At 36.1% G+C, this 13,476-nt stretch overlaps 6 protein-coding genes across 6 annotated transcripts; 3 read left to right on the top strand and 3 right to left on the bottom strand.

The window, feature by feature from the left end:
• Positions 1–936: 936 nt before the first annotated feature.
• Positions 937–1,831, bottom strand: Tsp_01207 (putative cytochrome c-type heme lyase). The gene is made up of 2 exons (XM_003376962.1): positions 1,741–1,831; positions 937–1,691 (listed from the first exon to the last, which is right to left on the bottom strand). Exons 1-2 carry the CDS (start codon positions 1,829–1,831, stop codon positions 937–939), a joined length of 846 nt encoding a protein of 281 aa, XP_003377010.1.
• A 787-nt stretch (positions 1,832–2,618) lies between these two features.
• On the top strand, positions 2,619–4,692 carry Tsp_01206a (putative bromodomain and WD repeat-containing protein 2; the record flags this gene model as incomplete). The annotated part of the gene is made up of 3 exons (XM_003376963.1): positions 2,619–2,786; positions 3,245–3,809; positions 4,032–4,692. Coding segments are annotated over exons 1-3 (1,394 nt in total), but the record flags the coding sequence as incomplete, so codon positions are not given.
• A 1,537-nt stretch (positions 4,693–6,229) lies between these two features.
• Tsp_01211 (conserved hypothetical protein) lies at positions 6,230–8,883 on the top strand. The gene is made up of 12 exons (XM_003376964.1): positions 6,230–6,286; positions 6,493–6,659; positions 6,795–6,858; positions 6,916–7,019; positions 7,057–7,130; positions 7,704–7,799; positions 7,843–7,926; positions 8,026–8,102; positions 8,170–8,334; positions 8,408–8,521; positions 8,613–8,726; positions 8,785–8,883. Exons 1-12 carry the CDS (start codon positions 6,230–6,232, stop codon positions 8,881–8,883), a joined length of 1,215 nt encoding a protein of 404 aa, XP_003377012.1.
• A 334-nt stretch (positions 8,884–9,217) lies between these two features.
• Positions 9,218–9,832, bottom strand: Tsp_01210 (cytoChrome c-type heme lyase). Its single transcript, XM_003376965.1, has one exon. It carries the CDS (start codon positions 9,830–9,832, stop codon positions 9,218–9,220), a length of 615 nt encoding a protein of 204 aa, XP_003377013.1.
• A 514-nt stretch (positions 9,833–10,346) lies between these two features.
• Positions 10,347–12,020, top strand: Tsp_01209 (conserved hypothetical protein). The gene has a single exon (XM_003376966.1). The coding sequence runs from the start codon at positions 10,347–10,349 to the stop codon at positions 12,018–12,020; it is 1,674 nt and encodes a 557-aa protein (XP_003377014.1).
• Positions 12,021–12,485: 465 nt separating this feature from the next.
• On the bottom strand, positions 12,486–13,210 carry Tsp_01208 (hypothetical protein). Its single transcript, XM_003376967.1, has 2 exons — positions 12,858–13,210; positions 12,486–12,675 (listed from the first exon to the last, which is right to left on the bottom strand). Exons 1-2 carry the CDS (start codon positions 13,208–13,210, stop codon positions 12,486–12,488), a joined length of 543 nt encoding a protein of 180 aa, XP_003377015.1.
• Positions 13,211–13,476: the final 266 nt, after the last annotated feature.

Raw genomic sequence — 13,476 nt, forward strand, 5'->3', positions numbered from 1 at the left:
GACAAAGACTTCACTGAGGAATTAGACAAAGAAAACCATTACGACAAAGACTTCACGGCCAAATAAAATGAAAACCAATACAACAAAGATTTGACGGTCTAATAAAATAGCGTGGGCAAAGACCAATGAGAGAAAAGCGGGACCGAGTAAAACCACCCCGCCTCGGCATATTGCTGGCATGCTGTTTAACTATATGTATACCACTGCTTCCATTCCACGTGTGGAAAATGCAGAATATGACGCTCCAATGGTATGCCAAATAATTATAATTCTATGTTGTAGGGCAATTTATGTAATGATGCATCGCAAACATGGTAAACATACTGTATGATTTATTTTGGCTGGACTGGGTTATGGTTTGCCGCTTTCTCGACTGTGTGCTCGGTTTTTTTAGGGGATTTATTTGTATTCTCAATGGAAGGATATGGAACAGATGCATGCCTATATTTGAAAGTTTCATTTGAACCATTTATTTATTTTATCTTTATGTTCAACATTATTTTATTTTAAGGCATCTGCAGTTGACGCTAGCGAGATGCTGCCATGGTTTTCATTTCGTTCCAAAAAAATGTATGAAAGCAATGAAAAAGGTCCTGATTGGTCAGGTTAATTTTTTTCTGCTACTTAGTACATTTATCTTTTGTAGCGTTTTATTTGAAATTCATTGTAAAATTCTAGTTTTATTAACTAATTTTCAAAATTTGTTGTTAAAATAACTGATAATTAGAATACACATTTGCCGTTCATTTTCCCTTTCAATGTGTTCCAGATTGTAGAATTTTTCCTACTATTATTATTATTATTATACTGTGTGAAATTGTCATTGGAATAGTTTTATAATTAAATTTTTTCATTATACTTGCGATAAAGTACACAATATGTGCATGTGAAAGAGCAAATAGTTGAGAGAGAAAGAAAATGTCGATGTACTTGAGTTTACTTGAGCATTTCTTGAGAAACCGAACATTTGACACGTGGCGGCTTCATGCCTAGCGTGTCGTACTTGAAACGCATGTAAGCTACGATAATTCGATCAAAAATATTTTGCCAAGAGTCCATCGCTGGCCTAACATCCATGAGGCTAAACTGACCTGTTTCTGGGTTCACTTTTCCACCATCGTAATAATCGATCACGTAATGCACTTCTTTACCGCAACGGTCTATGATCCAATCGTGACGGTCGAACGGCAATTCGTAACCAAGAGCCCGACGAATTCGAGCTCGTGGCGTATATTTAGTGGCATCGCCCCTGAAGCTCTTCAACTTGGGACAGTCGCACTCTTTGAAATGCAAAGCTTCCCAACGCAATATTTCACGCCAAGCTTGTTCGTTGTTGCTGTTGTGAATGCGAATAATGCTGTCCATGTCGTCAGGCTGGATGTCGGACTCTTTCCATTGCCAGCCTTTGCGGAGCATTGCGTTCCAGAACATCTGCGCCGATGGATACATCCAATTTTCATTGGAACCCGCTTTCGGAATGGAAGACAACTCTCTTTCTGTGGATAAAGGAAACGGCTGGTCCGGTGCGGGCTGTTGATTTTCTGGTGGCATCATGTTTGCCGGATCTAAGCTATCATCCGATTTCATTGGACAGCCAGAGCTACTTTTCTTCTGCATCGGGCAACCGGACGTTGACTTTGGTTCGTTGAGATTGGACTCAGATGCGCCCATCTGTATCAATACAACAACTGCTACAAATATTAAGCAGTGAATTGTTCGGAAATAATTTTTCAAACGCACCGTAAAACATAAAAGTAAATAAAGTACACAACTGTTCAAAGTACGCATAAAATAAATTCCTATTCAAAAATGAACAACAGTAGGTGCTCATATTGGAAAGCAAAACACGTTGAAATTCTATGCAAGTTCTGCTTAAATAAACAAGAAAGTATAATTTTAGAATAAATAAACTAGAAACATATTCACACAATTGCCAGTATAAAAAATATCATAAAGCAGTATTTGATAAATCAGAGGTATACATTTGCATGAAATCAAAACAAAAAATACGAAACTCATGAAATATGATGTGAAAGTAATTTTAGAATCATAAAATTTTAGAATATTTTCTAACATAAAAAAATTATGTACTTTCCTGAACATTACATATAAATAAAAAAAAGCAACAGTTGAGATTGGAAACAAATTATTTATTACAGCTGTAGTTGGATAAAGTGTTTCGATTTGAAAATTAACCAATTTAAATATCTTTTTTTAAAATGAATATTAAAACGTACTTAATTCATCTTCTTTTTCAAAAGAAACAGATAAATCAAGGCGAAACTTTTTACTGATAAGAACTGTAAATATTGCTACAGTATCCAATCAGCAGGTACAGTTAGTATATTAAAAGAAATAAAGGTTTAAAAATGCCAAATTTAAAAAATTAAAACGATTTTTTTGTTTAATTAATATTTTTTTTATTATTTCACAAATTCATTTTCAATATAAATGATTAAATCTTGAGTTTTTTTAGATTACTGTTTTTGCTGCGTAATGTTTGCAAAGTGCAGTGAATCATGCATCTTTGCGACTGGACTGTTGTTGTCGTTGAATGCTTGAGTTTTTACTGAAATTATTACGCTTAATAAGCGTCGTTTATTTAGCATAGCTTTAAAATGTCTAAAGTAATTACGGGTGGCTTGCACAGTAAAAACGGCGGTTGCATTGACTGGGGATGGCACGGTTTTGTTGCATACGGTTGCCATTCGTTTGTGGTTGTTATTCATGCGAAAAGCATGACTGCTGTTCAAACACTACCTGGTCATGTTGGAAAAGTAATAAAAGTGAGTCAACAATTATCAATTTCTCAGCATTAATGTTGCACTTTTGCTGTATGACAGCAGAGTAGCAGATGTTGTTTTGCAACGCTTTTTAACTACCGTAGAATAGTTTCGGTTTAGTTTAGTTTATTGTTCCATTTGAGTGACTAATTTTGTATTTGCATTTTTTGAGTGAACATTATGTTTCTAGAAGAATTTAAATATGAGCACTGGCAAAATATAGCTTGTATGTTAGCTGCAGTATATGTTGGTGATTGTTTTCTAAATTCAACTTTCAATTGTGTATAGTTGGATGAGAGAGTTTTGAAATTTGAAAATTTTTTGAGTTGTGCAATTTCAATTTATTATTTGTCATGATATGTTGGGAAATTTTTGTTCTACCTTGCATATTATTTTTCAGTTATTTGTTTTCACACCTGTATTTTACAGTTTACTGGTGTTGTACATAATAATAAGTTCAGGTTCGATGGTCGAGAGCGGATTCACTTCGACATGCGACTGACTTGCACGACTGGTATTTGCGATTAGCATCAGCTGATTCTCTGGGCCGAATCATTGTCTGGAATGTATTGCAAGCGCAAGTGCGTTGTGAATTTGGTGAAAGCAACGCTGCTGCTGTGGTCGACATGCAGTGGCTGTGTTGTCAAGATACGTCGCCGGATTTGTTGCTCGCACTGCATGGGCCGGCGACGTTGATCCTCTGGAACGGCGACCAAGGAACCCAACTTTGGCGAGTAGTATACACGGACGTGTTTATTGGCTTTTCGATGGATCCGTTTCAGTTGAGCAGGATAGCATTTTTGAATGCGGTCGGCAATTTGCTTTTGATTGAAGATTTTTCCACATCTACGGCACCGTCAGGACAGACAACCAAGCAGTATCGTCTTACTCAGGCGAACGAATCTTCAACGGTTAATATGCCAGAGTCGGTTGTTGATTTTCATTCGAAAAGATCAGCAATGTCGTTGTCTATAAAAAATCAGCTAGTCAAAGCACTGGGTAGCAGTGGTGTTAGTGTTTCAGTTGGTAATAACGCTAAGATAAATAATAACAGCAGTGATAATACGAATCATAATAATAATAATAGCAATAGTAGTAGCAGTAGTAATAGCAGTAATAATAATAATAACAGTATGGTCGAATGGGCATCAATGATGAACAGTGACGAAGTGACGACATCTTGCCACCAGGAAATTTGCTGTCGACAGCTTGTCTACCAGCCGTCTAGGCGTGGTCATCTGTTTTTAGTTTATTCGCGGGAGATTGTGCTGGTCAACGTGGATCGAATGTTGCCGGTCCTCCATTTGACGTTCGACCGCAGTGCATCTGCAATTTTGTCCATCTTGCCGTGTCGACAACGAGACGCGTTTTACATGTGCCAAGAGAATGGAGGGTTGTCGTTGCGAGCCTGTCGTTACAGTGGTGCCGGCGCCACCGAATTCGGCAAGCCGGTGACCATGTCCTACGAGACGGTTTGCTGTTTGGAAAATCAACAACGAAATTTGGTCAAAAGTTGGTTTCCGGTCGGGATCTGCTTGGCTCCGGATTGCGAACTTCGTCTGGCGGCCGTGACGGGCAACGGTCGACTGTGCCGCTACGACGTCGAGCCAATTGTCGAGCCCGAACCAACAAGCCCGGCTGGGTCGACTTGGTACACGTTGAGCCAGCTGGCCAGTCAGTGGAACCAGTGGGCGTGGCCGACACGTCTGACCCAGGCTTGCGTTCGTTATTCGTTGGGCGGTTCGCCGACCATTGTGCGTTCTTGTCCGAGCCGTGGTCGAAACGGCGAACAGTTGATTCTGATCGGCAATCAGGATGGCGTTGTGCAGCTCGTGGACGCGGACCGTGGCGAATTGGAACGAGACTTCGGTCTCCATTCGTGTCCAGTGGTCCTGCTTGGAATGGGGGGGTGTGGACATTTCGTCAGCTGTGCTTGTTTGCAAAATTTCACTGNNNGGAATGATAAACATTTTCACTTTTTAAAATACGTCACTATTATTAAAGTTACGTAATCATAAATGGAATGTTTGAACCAATGAAATGAAAAAATATTACAGCTAATCACAAGGGAAAGATTTGAATCAATGAGCAATTAGACAAGGAAAACCAATACGAAAAAGACTTTACGGTCTAATAAAATAGCGAGATTACGGACTAATAAAATAGCAAGGACAACGACCAATAAATGAACAGTGGGACCGAATGGGAATAAAATTGAGCCCAACTGGGACCATCCCAAATGCCACGTTGCACTTTAATTTTTTATTTTTGCAACATAATTTGAATTTAACAAACATTGAAACCTGAGTCTAAATAGTCCATTTTCAATTTTTCATTTTAATTTTTTCGACATTTCAACAACAGGATTTTCATTTGTAAAATATTTCAAAAAAATGTAACAGAAAATATAAACTATGTAATAATAAGAGGAAAAATAATTTCACAAATATTGCTTTCAACATCTGAATAATTAGAATGGAAAGAAGAAACATTTCATTGATCATAACTTTTATAAGATGATTTAAAAGATAGCATATCATTGCAATTTCAACAAGCACGTAAGAAATTAGAATAAGAAATTCACATATATGTATTTGCAGAAAAGTATTTCTTTAGTTAACTTTAGCTGTCATTGCAGTTTAAATGAATTGTTTTATTCTTTACAGCCATTGTATGCAAAATATGGATAACTTTTACATCGACAAAAATTGAATCTTCCCAAAGTGAATTCAATGAAATTGTGATCAATTTTTCTTTTAAAATTGAAATCAGTAAATCAGCACTGTCATTTAGTTGTACTTTTTATTCAAATTAAAAAAATACTTTTGCAATATCTTTCATCATTTTATGCATTTAACAAAATTTTCAACCAAAATATTAAAATACAAAATATATAGTATGGTATTACTTAATTTTCTTCTTACCAAACTGTGTATTTTTATCAATTATTAGTCATAATGCCGATATCGCTCAGTGATGTAATTTTTATAATTTTCTAATTATATCAGAAAAATATTTTTATTTTCTAATGTAAATGTTTCCAAAAAGACTTCGTTATTTATTGAAATTAAGAAAGAACTTTATTATCGTTATTATCTGTATTTGAAAAGTAGTATGCAACGCCCTGATTGGTTTAAATTTCTTGTTCTGTCGAGATAATTTTATTTTTTCAATAAACAATGAATAAACATCGTGCATTTTTATTGATTGAAAATTCTAGTATCTTTAAATGTTTGAAAAACCCAATTTTTTTTTCATTTTGTTATTCTGTGTGAAATCAACAATGCTTAGAGTGATTGATTTCAACTTTTTTTGCAAAAAGCTGCAAATTCGTCTCAAAATCCGTTGATGTAACTGTTTGATAATTTGAATTTTATTTGAAGGAATCATGCAATTTACGCGATATCTTTTTTCGCCGCTTATAAGGATAATTGGAAGAAAAATCGATGACTACGCTCAGTTTCGGCCTTCTGCTTTGTCCATGCAAAGCTTGGTGGATTTCGGTATTGCATTGTTGTTATTTGTGTTGTCTGTGGAAAATTTGTTTGTTAATTCGAAAATAGCTAAATATGAAAAAATTTTTTGTAAAAATATGATTTGGATTTTTTGCATATTTTCAGTTTTAGATGCGTTGTGATTTTGGTTCGTCAATTTTGTTTGATGTTTAGGCAAGCTTCGTGATGAGAAAAATTCATTTGAATTTTTGAAGAAGGAACTTCTCGTACGTTTGGCAAATATAATGAAAGAAGTTGAACTTCTTCCATCCCAGTTGATGGAAACCCCGTCAACCAAGCTTGTTTATCAGTGGTATCAGGAGAGTTTTCAAGAATTGTTGCAGTATGAAAATGCTAATGCGGATGAAAGCACATTGAGAGAGTTTGTGATTTTTTTGTTCATTTGAATTTCACTGACCGCTCAATATATTTAACAGTTAGAAAATTGTATTCTATTATTTTTTGTGAATTTTTTGTTCTAATTTTCAATATAATTTTTAGCAGGCTTTTTATTTAGCTTTTCACGACAGCTTAGCAGAGTTTTGAAAAGGCATAATACAGTTGTAGAAACTATGGCCGAGGTAAGTTGCAGAAACGATTTATTTGTTCAGATATTACTGTCAAATAATAGCATGTAGGGTTTAATGGAAATGAAAGCAACTCATGGAATTGATCCTGTTACGCAAAATAATATTCAATATTTTTTGAACCGTTTTTATCTTAGTCGCATCAGCGTGCGCATGTTAATTTATCAGCATGGTATATATTTTTATATGCAGTCGAAGTTGGTTAAGTGCACATGGAATTTGGCAAGAATTTCCATGCACTTATCCAAAGTTAGGAATTATGCAGAGTAATTGAAAGGATCAATAGCTTCACATTTACAAATAGGTTTAATGTGAAAAAATGTCCATTTATTTCAAGTAAAATAGTCATCATATTTTGTGGCACCAGCTTTACTAGCTGATCTTCAATTCGGTTTAGGTATGTCTGATTTATGCTGTTTTCATGAAAGTATGAACGAACTGTTGCCACATCTGCGACAGTTTGCTTGTGAATAATTTCCTGGGAAAGCAGTCGTTGTTTTGACTTTGGCAAGGCTTAGCTCGCCTTGTCCGTGATAGGCGTGCTTATTCTGATATAGCAAACAATCAACTTTGCTCAGTATCAATAGTTGCTATGTTTGATGATAAACCTAAAGCAGCCAAGAATGCGTCTATTCTGCACATAAGGGCTTTGTATTGCAAATAGTAAATCCCATGGACCTCAGCAAAATCCATTATTATACGGTATAATTAACTACAGGGAATTTTGTTAGGCAAGAATTTTGTGCACTTAAGGGAAATGTGCACTTAACCAAGTTCGACTGTATATGTATATATGTAATTTTCTTCAAATAAACAAATTTAACATTTATTTTATTAAGTTATCATCTTCAGCGACGAAGCACATCCGTTTTACACTAGTGCTCGGCATATTGGATGCATTGATCCGAATTGTAACGTCGTTTCTATTATTGAAGGTATTGTTAAATGTTTCTTCATCTAAGTAGTGAATTTATTCAGCTTTAGATGCTTATGAGAATGCAAAATTTCTGTGTGATCGATACTACGTTACCTCTCCTGGAATGAAGATTGAAACCATAAACGGTGAAACGTTTATTATTAAGAAATAGCTTGGTTTTTTGTATTATGCACAAATGTGATTGTTAACAATATATTTAAACATTTGTCACTTTAAATTTGTAGTGCTGGAGCCATCACAACCTATAAGCATCGTTTACGTACCTTCGCATCTGTATCACATTATGGTTGAATTACTAAAAGTAATTTTTTTCGTGTATGATATTGAAATGAAGCGACTTTGATTCTAACAGTTGTCATTTTTTGAAGAATGCATTACGCGCAGTGGTGGAAGAGCATGGGAAAAAAGATGAGTTACCCCCGATTACAATACGAGTTGTCAAAGGAAAGGAAGATTTATCTATAAAGGGGAGTTTACGATGCTGTAGGAATTTTCAAATCAGTATCTTTAATTATAAATTTGGTTTGTTAACAGTTATTTAATCTGACTTTAATATTAAAAGATTGTCTTTTTTGAAATTAATAAAAGCTTTGTTTGTATTTTTAGGTAAGCGATCAAGGCGGTGGAGTGCCTCGGCATATTGTTGGCAAACTGTTTAATTATATGTATACTACTGCTTCCCTTCCAAGTGCGGAAAATGTTGAATATGACGCTCCAATGGTACGTTAAATTATTATAATTTTATGTACTAGTGCAATTTATATAATGATGTATCGCAAACAATTGTAAACATACTGTATGATTTATTTAGGCTGGACTGGGTTATGGTTTGCCGCTTTCTCGACTGTATGCTCGATATTTTCTAGGGGATTTATTTCTATTCTCAATGGAAGGCTATGGAACAGATGCATGCCTATATTTGAAGGTTTCATTTGAACTATTTATTTATTTTATTTTTATGTTCAACATTATTTTATTTTAAGGCATCTGCAGTTGACGCTAGCGAGATGTTGCCATGGTTTTCTTTTCGTTCCAAAAAAATGTATGAAAGCAATGAAAAAGGTCCTGATTGGTCAGGTTAATTTTTTTCTGCTACTTAGTACATTTATCTTTTGTAGCGTTTTATTTGAAACTGATTGTAAAATTCTAGTTTTATTAACTAATTTTCAAAATTTGTTGCTAAAATAACTGATAATTAGAATACACATTTGCCGTTCATTTTCCCTTTCAATGTGTTCCAGATTGTAGAATTTTCCTACTATTATTATTATTATTATTATTATTATATTGTGTGAAATTGTCATTGGAATAGTTTTATAATTAAATTTTTTCATTCTACTTGCGATAAAGTACACAATATGTGCATGTGAAAGAGCAAATAGTTGAGAGAGAAAGAAAATGTCGATGTACTTGAGTTTACTTGAGCATTTCTTGAGAAACCGAACATTTGACACGTGGCGGCTTCATGCCTAGCGTATCGTACTTGAAACGCATGTAAGCTACGATAATTCGATCAAAAATATTTTGCCAAGAGTCCATCGCTGGCCTAACATCCATGAGGCTAAACTGACCTGTTTCTGGGTTCACTTTTCCACCATCGTAATAATCGATCACGTAATGCACTTCTTTACCGCAACGGTCTATGATCCAATCGTGACGGTCGAACGGCAATTCGTAACCAAGAGCCCGACGAATTCGAGCTCGTGGCGTATATTTAGTGGCATCGCCCCTGAAGCTCTTCAACTTGGGACAGTCGCACTCTTTGAAATGCAAAGCTTCCCAACGCAATATTTCACGCCAAGCTTGTTCGTTGTTGCTGTTGTGAATGCGAATAATGCTGTCCATGTCGTCAGGCTGGATGTCGGACTCTTTCCATTGCCAGCCTTTGCGGAGCATTGCGTTCCAGAACATCTGCGCCGATGGATACATCCAATTTTCATTGGAACCCGCTTTCGGAATGGAAGACAACTCTCTTTCTGTGGATAAAAGAAGCGGCTGGTTCGGTGCAGACTGTTGATTTTCCGGTTGCATCATGTTTCCCGGATCTAAGCTATCACCGATTTCATTGGACAGCCAGAGCTACTTTTCTTCTGCATCGGGCAACCGGACGTTGACTTTGGTTCGTTGAGATTGGTCTCAGATGCGCCCATCTGCATCAATATAACAACTGCTACAAATATAGAGTGCACAGTCTCTATTATTAATGATTAATAGAGCTGATTTACTGATTTGATTTTAAACAAACAGTAATAATTAAGCCAAATGAAATAAAATATATATATATAATAATATTTTTTTACTTTTCATCAAAATTTTTTAAAATTAATAAATATATAGAAACTTTTAAATATAATAACTGAAGAAAAATGCCTTTGTTTAAACAGCTTTAAACAAAACTTAGTTTAAACAAAACTCAGTTTAAACAAAACTGAGTTTAAAATATTCACTTTAAACGGCACTACTTCTTTCGTAGTTGAAAAGAATAAGTTATTTGATGTTGAAATTTCCATTCTCTCACTCCTTCAGTTTCCACAACAGTACCAAGATGGCTGCATTAAATGAGCTCAGCAGTACGGTGAAGCAAGCCGACAATGATTCCACCGAACAATTCATCAGACAGCTAATAATTAACGTTGAAGAGCACATTTTGCTGCATCATGTGAACAAGTTGCTTGCATTGCCAATGTTTCTGAAGATTATTCAGATTCCGACGCCTGAGCCGAGTGGACAAATTAAAGAAGGGTTCGCAAAAGCATGCTATTCAACTTCTGACTTGCCGTACAATTTGGGAAGCAGAATAATTGGTCCTCGTGGCTGCACTGTAAAAGCTATTCAAAAATTATGTGCATGCAGCATCAAGCTGAATTACATAGAAGATAACTTGCTGCAAATCCAGATAGTTGTTGAACCAGATTACGAGAGCACTGTGAATTTCAAAATTTGGAGAGCATTTCAAATCATTCATTCTTTGCTTCAATATTATCCTACAGGAAAAGACATGGTGAAAGCAATTCAATTTGATGATTTCAATTTCTATGAAAATCATGTTGAAATCATCAACAATTGTTATACCATTCAACAGCCGCATCATTCTGATATAAGTGATGTAACTACTGTTTCAAGTGACTATTACTCAGTGGGTAAAAGATTTTCATTGGAAATGTTTAAAGTATTGGAAAAGCAAATGCTGACCTATCACATGAACAACTTGTTAGTATTGCCAATGTTTCAGAAGATTTTTTGCATTCCACAGCCAGCACCAATTGGGAAAGTTCATATAGGATACGCCATGAAGATTTATTCAGCTTCGAACTATCCATTTAGCATTTCAAGCAGAATAATCGGTCCTCGCGGTTTAACCATAAAAGTGATTCAGACACTTTGTAAATGCCGCATTCATCTACGATGGAAAGAAATCAACGTTCTGCGAATAGAAGTGTTCACTGAGAAAAATTTTAGAAGCATTGTAGATTTTACAATTTGGAAAGCATTTGAATGCATTAATCGTTTACTTGAAATTCCTCCCACTGAAGAAGATGCGGTAAAAGCAATTCAATACAACGATTTGGAATTCTATAAAAACCAGTATAAATTGTTCAAGAGTCGCTGTCCCATTCAATATCTGCATCATTCTGATACAGATTCTGTGAATGATCTGTTAAGTGAGAAGAATTATGAAACGATGCGAAATGTACTGAATATGTTCACAAAGCTTGAAGAAAATCTATTGCTTTACCACATGAAGAATTTGCTATCATTGCCAGAGTTGCAGAATGTTCTTCACGCTCCGCCTCCTCAACCAAGTGGAGAAACAGAAAAAATAGATTCTATTAAAATGTATTCAACTTGGCGCTGTCCATTTGATATTGGAAGTAGAATAATTGGTCCTCATGGTTTTACCGTAAAAGCGATCGAAAAAATTTGTGAATGCCGTATCCATGTGGAATATGAAAAAGAGCATACCTGGAGAGTTACAGTGCGTGCCGAGAATGATGTGCTTAGCACATTGAACTTCAGAATTTGGAAATCATTTGAATGTATTGATTATTTGCTTAAAATTTATCCGTACGATGAAGACAACGTGAATGTAATTCAACGTGCTGATTTGCATTTTTGGGAACGTCAGATGGAAATCATCTTCAACAGTTTACCCGTTCTCCTTTCTCATGAACAGCTCCTTAATGAACATGCCGTGGAAAGCTCGCCACAATCAGAATGAAGCACCACGCCATTTGCTACTTCCAGTAAAAAATGCCGATGCAGCAAAAGAGCAAACATGCAATTATATTTATAAATTTTAACTGTTTTGATGTTGCTGTTATTTTTTGTGAATGAAGCAACATAATTGATCTACTGATCCAACAGTTTCTGTTGCACATTTCATTAGTAATTTCATTCATAATTTTTTAAATGTTATTATCATATTGTCAAAAGTTTATGAATTTTCTTACTCCTATAGTGCTTAAATTTTCATTCTAATTTGGCATAAAACTTCATCAACATTTTGTTTATTTCTTAATTTAAATTGCTTTTTGGTAATTTATTAGGTAAAAAATAAAATTCAAATTTTTTCTGGTGTTTTGTTATTGCTGCATAATGCCTCAAAATGCTCTTCGGTAAGATGTTGTATTGGGTTGCGTCATTACGCTGCAGAAATCCCACAGCGGCTGCATAGCCATGTAAGTCAAACGCTGACTTCCACTAATGGTAGCCTTTGAATAACCGACGGAAGGAGAGGTGACGAAATGTGTGGTCTGTCCAAAGATGACAATGAAACCATTTGATCAGTTGATGAACGCCCTGCCACTTGAAAGAACTGAACCAGCAGTAGGAATTGACTTTGATCCTCCCATCCTTGCCAGAGGTGTTGGTGCCTGCTATTGTTTCATAAAATGTTGGTGTGCGTTTTTATGTGAATGTCTGTTAGGTGCAATCATCTCGAGCTAGTAGCAGATATAACGGTGGATAGCTTTCTTAGGACACTGCGCTGGTTCATCTTGCTACGTGGTCGTTCCAAGTTAATGCCATCGGAGAACTTCCGCAGTTTCCATCTGACCATCTGATTTTTGAAGCCGCTGTTTTACAGCCACAAGTAGAAGATGTTCTAAGATGCTGTGGCACTGGAGAGAATTGAATAAAATTTGACTGCGGAGTTGGCGCCGTGGTGTGATGGAGCGCTTGGTGAGTTCTGTCAAAGTCTTGTACCGCAAGTTCTTCGGCTGTTGCCGTGCAAAACCTGATGAACTTCGCATGTTGTTGTATGATGTCGAGGGAAAAAAAACGATCGTCAGTTGACCATCGTGAGTGACAGATCAGATGACCAGCTACTGCTGACGTCGGCACACTTATGCGGTGGAGTGCCTCGGCAGGTTTGGTACTACTCGGTCCCGCTTTTCTCTCATTGGTCATTACCCACGCTATTTTATTGGACCGTCAAATCTTAATCACAACTGAAGAGTTTGAATCAATGAGCAATTAGACAAAAAAAACCAATGCGACAAAGACTTCACTGAGGAATTAGACAAAGAAAACCATTAATGACAAATACTTCACGGCCGAATAAAATGAAAAGCCGATATAACATGGATTGGATGGGCCGATTCAATTTGTGTGTGCAATGACCTTTTGAGCGAAAAGTGGGGCCGGTGTAGTTGCCAAATGCGCTGTGGCACACA

Source organism: Trichinella spiralis (genome assembly GCF_000181795.1).
Source record: "Trichinella spiralis strain ISS 195 chromosome Unknown Scfld4, whole genome shotgun sequence".
Taxonomy (NCBI): domain Eukaryota; kingdom Metazoa; phylum Nematoda; class Enoplea; order Trichinellida; family Trichinellidae; genus Trichinella; species Trichinella spiralis.